This window comes from Vigna umbellata, chromosome 2 (assembly GCF_029865625.1).
Source record: "Vigna umbellata cultivar VRB3 chromosome 2, Vumbellata_1.0, whole genome shotgun sequence".
NCBI lineage: Eukaryota > Viridiplantae > Streptophyta > Magnoliopsida > Fabales > Fabaceae > Vigna > Vigna umbellata.
In genome coordinates this window covers 37,314,263-37,324,596 of record NC_142166.1, presented here as the reverse complement: position 1 = coordinate 37,324,596, position 10,334 = coordinate 37,314,263, and the positions used below count along the sequence as shown (strand labels likewise).

The following is a 10,334-nucleotide window of genomic DNA, read 5'->3' as shown; positions in this document are numbered from 1 at the left end:
AAGATGTCACAATCTAAGAGACTGATAAGTTAAGGAAAATTCATCACAAAGAAATCCATCTTTGATAAAAATCAAAGTTATAATCCAAGAGCAAAGATAACTCTCTCTCAATGAAAAACTATTTTTTGTATAATGATCATCCAATGTGCTTACATATGTATTTGGTGCCCCTATATAAATGTTTAAGCCACCTAAAAAATCCTAAAAGAAAGCCTAAAGACATTGAGTCCAAAACTAATTTGAATATTTAAAAGCAGAAACTAATTGTTTAAAAATTACAAATACTTTTAATTGCTTAAACTATTCTATAATTGTTCTTCAACTCATAATCTTCATGTCCTTTGAATTCCAATTTTCATGGACCATCACAGGCCTTAAGGATATTTGTTTTTATAAGTGTTTGCTCCTTGATCTTATTATAGGTGCTTTGAATTACACTGGTTCTTCCTCAAGTTCTTCTTCCATAGGATCAAGAGATAATTCTCTATCAAGATGTTTCTTAGTTATCATTAAGGGTTTTTTTTTTTCTCTAGTTGAATCCAAGAGTTTTCTTATAGATGTGATATGATGTACTTATTAGATGTAAACTTAATAAGTGGTTACACTCTTCTAAACTCAAATTTGATTTCTACATTAGGCGTTACTTTCTTTTCCAACTAAAAAGAGTCACATTTATCTATTCCAAATACATATTTAGAAATCCATTTTAAATATAAATACCTAGGTTGGCTATTTCAATTTAGGTTACTCTTATTTTAGAAACCAAACTAGTTATGTTAACTTATGTCTCTTTTTTAAATATTTTTATGTGAAAGGCTTGTTTCTTTATTCTTTATTTTTTATTATTTGAATTATATTATTGAAGAATGTTCTTTGAACTCTTATTTATTTAAAAAACTATTATTTTTAATATTCTATAAAAAAAATACACAAATTACATACAAATCATTTTTGCAACATGGAAAACTAATTTTGAGTTACCTATAAGTCGCCACGTGTACATAGATATTATAGGAAAATAGCAATACATATATAACTAACTTCTTTTACTTCCTCTTAATAACTAAGATTGATATATCTAAGTACTTGAATAATTAACAATTACTTAGACAATTATTATATCACAAACAATATTGATCTCTAAACTAATGAAATTAGAGAAGACTGAAAGAAATTTGTAAACCTCTATTATCCTACGTTACATTTATTCTATAATTGTCCTTCTTTGCCAAGTTTTTCAAAAAGAGAATAGAAATAAAATAATTAAATAATATAAGTAAAGAATAAGAAAACAAAATAAGACAATGGCAATGCATATTCATTTATTTATAAGCATGTTTTTTCAGAGTCATGCTTCTCCTATCATCGTCTCTTATATTTCTTCATCATTTTTCACCATTTTCAAAATCTAATTGCACCATGTTGGAATTGAAAAGTTAAGGAGCATTTTGAACCGATCATATTTTAAAATGGTGTAAGTTTCTATATTTTTCTTAAAATCCTTCGATTCAGAAGTAGGGACAATTGAGAGAAGTGATCCTCTCACCTTAATATACCTTATATTGTTTTTTAGTTATGTTTTAGTATTTTGTAAGATGTCTCTAATTGGGAATAGTTCAATGTATTGAGTCGTGGAACTTTAACTTTGGATAAGCTTTAACCTATGGTCCTAGATGATCCTTTTCGACCTTTGGTCTGACCTTGCCCGTCTTAACCTTGAGTAAGAGATGGTTTGTTTCAACTTTTAACTTAGACTAAATTTGTTGTATTTAAAATTAATTAAAGTCTTGTAGTAAGATTAAATGCACCTTGGTCCTAACCCTAATTCCCTTTGAGAAGGGGTTTTGAAGACGGAAAATTTTCTTTTACCCCTTTATTTGATGACTCCCTAAAAAAACTTATTTAATGATGAGTTAAATGAGTCTATAAACCAAGAGTCAAATTTACACTTTGTTCATAAAAAACTACTTAATTTATATAATGATAAAAAAATGTAATGAATTGACAAATCATCCTAGTGTGATTATTGTTGAGTTGAGTACTTACTATTACGTCAAACACTCATAAATTTTTACAATTCATAAATATTTACAATTCAATAAAAATTTATACTTAGTCTTATTTAAAGTATTACTCTGACTTGTAAATAGATGTATGTGAAATATTATTAGTGTTTCGAAAATAAAGATAATTTATTGGTGTATCAAATAATACTTTATGATGTGGTAATGAGTTATTATAGAAAAACTTATTTTTCCTAATGTTATATCAATTTCAATAATTAAAATGTGTTTTTTTTTTAAAAAAAAAAACTTACGCTACCAGTAGGAGTTGGAGTTTATACCCAACTTTTACAACTCGTACCTCAAATTTAATTTTAACGATTGAAATCTGTTTTTGTGGTATTAGGCACATAACAATTTTGTTGGCCATAATGATATAATAAGGCACTTCATATAGCATTTGTGGAGATACTTTGGGCAGGCTCACGTTAACTACTAGTTACTTTTCCACAATCTATGTCATATACGCATTCAAAAAATATTATTCATTTTTTATACTCACTAACTGTTATATCACATTGTTTGTGGCAGTCATCTTCATTGCCAGAAGCAACCACTATTAAAATCCTCTCTAACTCATAAGTCTTAATAAAACTTATTCGTTTGATTAAATATCAGTAGACGCATGAATTCGGAGTATTATTTAAGATATTAAATATAACTAATATCTAAATTCTAAATTTTTAAAATTTTGCAGGGCTCCTAACATTTGTATATGATTATAAAGATTGGAATTGATTTTTTTTAACGTGTGGATTTGATTGGTTTTTGCATGATGAGAAAGGAATAGGTTGAAGAATCAGGTCATAAAAGTATATATGAAGTTATCAACCGACTAATTCTTGTGTGCTTTTACAAAAGGACATCGCTGAAGAATATTGTTGACTTATGTAACATACTTTCTCCGTAAGCTTACATGCCATGTACACAAATTTCTGGTACGTGTCATCATTTATGACATACAGTGATTAAATTTAAGAAAAAATATATTTTTCAGAAGCTTCGTCGTGGAGTCTAAAATGGGTATAGAAAAGAAGGACACAGAAAAAAATACAGTGAGTGGTGTAGTAACAAAGGAAGCAAGAGATAAGAAAAAATAGAGAAAAATGAAATGGCAGAGAAAGAAGTGATAAAAAAATAAAAGTTGTGAAGGGAAAGGGTTTCGAAAGACAATGCTACCCTTTCATGTGTAATACTAATATAGCTAGCTAGTTGGCCAACACATGGATGGAACCACCACTACATCCCAATTCTGAAAGCTTTACACGCTTTTAACACTCTCTAGAAAAGTGGTGTTCTTTTCTTTCTCTGAGGACTCCTAGCTTTTCCTTTTTCCCATTCTCTTCTTAAATCCATGGACACAGCTCAGTGGGCACAGGTACACAGAACTACTTTTTCTGTTTTCTTTCCATATAATCATGAAAATCTCTGCTGGGGTTTTGATTTTCAACCATAATTTAGATTATTAAGTTTTGGGTTTGGGAAATTATTTTGATTATATTGTTAGTTCTGAGGGGGAAGTTAAGTTTCACTTTATCCCCAACTTTTTCTGATGTTCAGCTCAACCCTCCACTAAATTCAATTTTTCTTGCTGTCTTTTTAAGATCTTTCCCTCATTTATTTTTATCTGCTATTCAAAGTACTGCACCTTTCTTTTTCCCATTTTTTTTTTCCTTTCCACCGTCTGATAAAGGATAAAGGACCCAAGATAAAGTTAACATATTTGTTTGTATCATACCACTGCTGTTGTAATCCCTCAAAGTGTTGTAATAAAAACACCTTCTTTGTATACCTGTCTTGTTTGTTTCCTTCCTAGACTCTCCTTTTTTCTCCTCAAAGGTTTTGAATTCAGTTATGGGCTTTTGCTCTCCTTTTGATTTTATTGTTTTGAAATTTGGATATTTTTTCAGGGTATTGGAGTGGTTAAACCTATGGAAGGTTCAAAGCCTCCTCCTATGTTGGAGAGAAGGGCGAGGCCTCAGAAGGATCAAGCTTTGAACTGCCCAAGGTGCAATTCCACCAACACCAAATTCTGCTACTACAATAACTATAGCCTCTCCCAGCCAAGGTACTTTTGCAAGACATGTAGAAGGTATTGGACTGAGGGTGGTTCTCTCAGAAACGTTCCTGTGGGTGGTGGCTCTAGAAAGAACAAGAGATCAACTCCATCAGCTCCGTCACCAGCATCAGCACCAACAAAGAAGCTTCCTGATCTCACACCACCAAATTTCCCTCAATCGGCTTCTCAGGACCCTAAGATCCACCAAGGCCAAGACCTTAACTTAGCATATCCTCCAGCCGAGGACTATAACACTGTGTCTAAGTTCATCGAGGTTCCTTACACCACGGAATTAGACAAGGGCAGTCTTCAAAACGCCACTTCCTCATCGACACCGTCTCAGTTGTCTGCCATGGAGCTTCTCAAGACTGGGATTGCTTCCTCAAGGGGTTTAAACTCCTTCATGCCAATGTATAATTCAACTGGGTTTCCTTTGCCTGACTTCAAGCCACCACCTGGCCTTAACTTCAGTCTGGAGGGCTTTGAAAATGGTTACGGGGGTCTTCAGGGAATTCAAGAGGGTCCTACTGGTGCAAGGATCTTGTTTCCTGTGGAGGATTTAAAGCAGCAGGTTCCAACCACAAATGAGTTCGATCAGCAGAATAGAAGTCAAGGGGATTCATCTGGGTATTGGAATGGCATGTTAGGTGGAGGATCGTGGTAGATATTTAGAGAAGAAGAAGAAGAAAAAAAAAAGAGAACAAGGGTTGCTGTTTTAGCCTTTTATTTTATTTTTTTTCTTTTCTTTTCTTAATGGAGGGAGTGTGGTTGTGTTTGGAGTGATCAGAACCACTAACAAAATAGGGTACATGACTGCTGTTTCGCTTCTTTTTAATCCATTTCAATTTTTGGTCTTCTTTTCCTTTCCCTGGTAGTCCCACTTTGGTATTGTTGGCTTTGGTCCCAAAGAATGTGGCTGTATTTTGAAGCTACCTTGCATTTTTATTTAGGTTAAGCATCAGGAGTATTCAGTCGATAACCTACATCATTATCCATTATCAAATTACACATTTTTCATTTTTGGCTTTCCCGTGAGAATAACGCTTATTCTTGGGGGTTTTTACCAGGATCTTCGCGCACGGTTTTCTGCTACCACAGCAAGGAAAAGGATTCCCATCAATACAATTGTCAGGTACCAAGAGAGTTTGGTCGGTCATGCTCAACCTTCAGATTTAATGCTCGTATTTAACCATCACTGATTTTGGTTAATAAGGGCATTAATAAGGGCATTTAGCAACAACTTAGCACAAAATAACTAGTTTTTAGCGTTTGTATTTGTAAATCTTAAACTGGGATTTTGGATGATTTATATATAGTCCTGAAACATAAAGTGAGTTGGAATGATGGCTGTCAAATCCTTTACAGCAAAAGTGGTCTAACTCTCTCTTTTCCTCTCTCTTTTCCTTTCTTTTTGCTTGCCAACCGATCAGAAGTGTCAGATCTTAACAGTACCGCTTGGTATTTCAGATTCTTCCATCCCTTCAGCTTTCACCCAGCAACCAAATAAGATCTATAACATGACAGTAATAATACATTGGTACGATCCATGTATTAATTCTACTCAGCTAACCACCTTTTTTAATAATATATAATAATAACAAGCATACATCATGAAACTGCACTTTAACCTTCTTCACCTTTTACAAAACCTTGCAACATAGTTTCTTCCATGTCTTAAACCGAATGCAACCTAGATGTTTTTAAGAACCATAGTTGGTCCCATGTTTTTCAGTAACAGTCCCCTTCTGTTGTCGATGAAGCTTCGCTGAGTCACTCTGGTCCAATTTGTGAGCATTATTATTTTATTTATACATCTCTCACATGGGCTTCTTTTCCCTTTCTTATATTGAAAGCCAAAGAAGCTGGAGCTTGACTCTGGTCTCTCCTTTTCCAGTGGAGGGTCCTACAAACATTCCTCTTGGTAACCGTGCAGGAATATTATCATCCACTGCGAGTGTCCTCCTCCATGTAGAGATAGACCTCGTTCACTTTATCCAATATAATAATAATAATATAATAATGTACCCTAGATAAATATTAATTCATGTTGCCCTTGCTTGCTTCTAACGTGTTCAGCATATGCATATCTCTTTATTATACATCAAAATTCATCAACTGTGCATTGCAGGAATCTACCTCTTTCTCATTGCCAAATTCAAGTCATATATATTATCTACTCCACAAAACATCCACTACCAATTCAACAAAACAATGTTTGTTTGTTGTTGCATTTATTTATTGATTTGGTGTTGTGTGGTATAGCAGTATCTATAGAATGTACTGTCATTCATTTGGATTAACGTCGGTACTATATATATATATATATATATATTATATATCTGTGATCCTAGAAGAAGGAGTGTACTATTTTTAGGGTTTAGTAAAAGCACGATTCATTGATCTACCAGGGAAATTCTCATTCCTTGTAACTAAATCATGTGGGGAGAATTGATGTATGTAGGCATTGGATGATGAAAAGGTAGAGGAGGAGGCTTTCAACCTAGGGCTTCTCTCCAATCATGACCTTTTTACATTAGGGTTTCTACGTACTAGACAGACCCTAACATTAAGGACAGAAAGGGTAATTATTCACGTAGCTGCGGGACCATATATGTGCAAGCAGGTGATCATTCATTTTTCTAACGAAATGATGTTAAGAAATGTACACCTTTGGGATCGTATCGAAGCAATTTGTTTGGCTACATATGGCAACATTTTTAAGTCAAGACACAAGAAAGAATGGGCTATACCTAGCTGCTTTGTATAAATTTTTATTGCAAATCCAACTAATTCCCTCCATTGACCAATATAAATAATTGTTACATCCTTCTTACCCGAATTTACTCTCTGAAAGATGCTGCTCAAGATATATGTACATAGCTTTGGCCAGGTTTCTGATGTTACTTCATACATATCAACATTTCTAGCTACCTTATTATAGCTTTCTAGATTGCTATAACCATCGTGTTTATGACCTGTGATCAGCCTGTGACTTAAGAACACATTTTAGATATTTCTCGAATGCTTCCTTTAATAGTTGGTATTCTCAGTTTCATGGTTCATTTATTCAACCATTATTGTTTTAAATAAATGTAGTGCATGTTTAGTGTGGAACACGGTGGATTCAACTCCTTCTCATCTTTTTTAAGCAACATGGGTTACTTCTGCGACGATTTCAACATGATTTTATCTGGCGAAATGAAAAATACAGTAAACTTACATGTGAGGTGTCTTGAATTAAGGAAACGTACATGCTAATAAGAGGACTGAATATTTTTCATGTTGGCTAAAACTGAATAAAATATCAAATTCGTTTAAAACTTGAATGAATAACATGAAATTTTGAGCATATTCATAGCAGAAGTTTGAATTTTGAAGCAGCAGTGACCCACAGATATTTTCAAATTTCGGTGGTAGCACTGAGAAGATCAGGAGATGGAATCTGAAAATTCTGCGCACTGAGTCTCCATTTTGGACTAATATGCCAAAGGTTTACAAGGACAAGTCATGAGTTGTAATTAACTTTAGTTTGTCCACCAAAGGTGAAATCCTCCTTAAACTTGCCTTGTCAACTATTCAAATGAGTACGTAACATTGTTCTCATATTCGTATCCACTCATTTGGGTTTCTTTATTGATTTGTGGATAAACATTGTCTATTTAATATAGAATTATTTTTTTATCATTAATAAAAATTCTGAAAATGAAATGTTATGTTTTAATTAATAGATATTCTTTGTTTAAATTTATGATTTTATTATGCCTATAATGGATTGGATTGTATGACCCAATGCGTGAATAATCGTTGTTGTTAGATATAGAGAAACTCTCTCCTTTTATTGCTCGTGATTCCATTTGAATTCGTTTATTCTTTATGTATCTAACACACAATATTAGTATAATAGCACTACTAATAGTTAAGATATTAAGCATGAAGAGAACAGTCTGAAAAATACAGTTATATATACAGAGAAAGAAAGTGGGACTACGACTCTGATTGTCCACTAGTAGTTTCTTTGTTGACAATTACTTGCTTACATATAGGATACCATCATAACAAATGGACAAACTACAAATCAAATAAAAAACAACGTAAGGTAGTGTTATTATAACCATTCATATAAACAATAATCATAATATGAATTCAAATTCCACCAATTTAATTATCAAGTACTTTTAAAAATTATCAAATGTTTACAAAAGCATACTCGTATTGACAGAAAAAATAACCATAACCCTCATAGTTTAAAAAAATTATACCTTTGACTATGTGTATTGAGTAGACTTAAAAATTATGCATTTATCATACCATTTCTAAGAAGCACACTCTTAGATAACTAATACCAATGCCTCATCGATTATGACTCGATAAATTCTTTATACCTTTGTAGTTTGATCTTATTTTATATTGAAATACCATACTCTAGGAACTTTTCTCTATTTGCAACTAAATATATTTATTTATATAAGTTGGATATTAAGAGAATCTAAATAATCCCATTAAATCACAATTTAATTAGTCTTAGATCAAAACTCGAGGTAGAACTTCCTCTTTAGAAGTCACTACACTCTCATCTTCCACACAATTTATCACAATTGTTTTTGAAAATCATGAGAAGAGAATGTCTATATCCTAAACTACATTTTTTTCCCTTTGTTGTATATTTTGATACCACTCTTCCTTATACCTCACAAAAATAAACTTTTATCTTAATTATAAAAAAGTGACTATAACATATATTTCTTGATGATCATGATAGAAGTAATCTTTTATGTTATATATTATGGAAGGAATAACATTATAATTCAAACCCAACCAAGGTTGACAACTTAATCTCATATATTTGACAACTTAATCCCATTTATTATTTCCTTCTCTAATATAAAAAAGGAGATTAGAAATTTTTGTGGAGGCAACAAAAGCAATAAAAAGAATATGGGTCTAGCAATATATTGTTGGGCCTAAGTTCATTTGTCGTGTGCTTTTGCAATTGAAAAACTTGATAAAAACAAAAACAAGAAGCTAAAACTCATCTTTATACCTTAAACACACAATTGACCTTCTGTCTCAATAAAAAAAACTTCAAAATATCTTATACATCTTCTCCATCACTTATAAAAAATGAGTAATTGGACATATCTTAGTTACACTATTTCTTTTAGTTTCTTTATTGGTATTTCTTCATAAGAAGCATAAAGAATCCATGGTGCTGGTTCTTAAGCACATTTATTTGTTTTACAGATGTTACTACTAATTGTATGTTATTTAATAATAGAAGGATAGGTTATTACTATTTCGGCTTCTGATCCATTAATTGTTTGAATGTTTAATGTCATGGGCCATAATTTACGTTTTATTTTATTACTATTAAAATATTTTCTGCAAATATTAGAAAAATGAATAAAAATATTTGTTATAACATGTTTCCCCACCGTAATTTGCCTATCTCAAAAACTCTATTTTATTGTTAATAATTATGTTAAAATTAAAAAAAAAATTGAATACACAAATGTTGTAAATATATTTTTTCATTACACAAAGATCCAACTTTATCAACTTTAATATAAAATAAAAACAAAATATTAATTCTTCTCTTCTAAAGAAGTAAAACATAATATTAATTTTTTTTCATTAATAAAATTTCATATTAAAGAAAATAATAAGCATACCTTCTCTCATGTGGGTAAAATAAATATATTTTAGTCTAATTTTATATTTTTAATTTGAGGAAGCAGTCCCATATATAATAACATTGTGTTTACTTTTACATCTAATCAATCTTAAATTTTAAGGAAAAAGTTTGTGAATAATTTTATACATGTCACATATTAATAAAGTTTTAATAGATAAAATTTGAAGATTATAAATGTCTTTATATTTAAAAATAATATAAAATACAAATTTAATGAGTTTAAATTAGTTATAAAAATAATATGTTAATGAATAGTTTTTAAATAGAAAGTTTTAAGTTCAAATTAATTTATCTTTTGAAATATACCATTAGAAAATGGAATGAGTAAAATATAAAACTTATGTATGATGTGATTATTTATGAAGTATAATATTTGAAATATGATTAAAATTAAATATGTTGGTGAATGGTGGTGAGGGACAAGAATTTTGAATGAATATATATTATTAAGGATATTAGAGCTGTCAAATGAGCCCCTTTAATAATATTTGGCCTTAACTTATGTGGGTTGGGCCAAAAA

The 10,334-nt window shown here is 31.2% G+C and overlaps 1 protein-coding gene across 2 annotated transcripts; it reads left to right on the top strand.

Moving 5' to 3' along the window:
* Positions 1-3,279: 3,279 nt before the first annotated feature.
* Positions 3,280-4,979, top strand: LOC148203920 (dof zinc finger protein 1-like). 2 transcript variants are annotated; one of them, XM_088106685.1, is made up of 2 exons: positions 3,280-3,441; positions 3,974-4,979. In XM_088106685.1, exons 1-2 carry the CDS (start codon positions 3,418-3,420, stop codon positions 4,784-4,786), a joined length of 837 nt encoding a protein of 278 aa, XP_087962811.1. In that variant the 5' UTR covers positions 3,280-3,417; the 3' UTR covers positions 4,787-4,979. The 2 variants fall into 2 exon arrangements, with proteins under 2 accessions (XP_087962811.1, XP_087962812.1); XM_088106686.1 differs by lacking the exon at positions 3,280-3,441 and adding an exon at positions 3,449-3,902.
* The last annotated feature ends 5,355 nt before the right edge of the window (positions 4,980-10,334 follow it).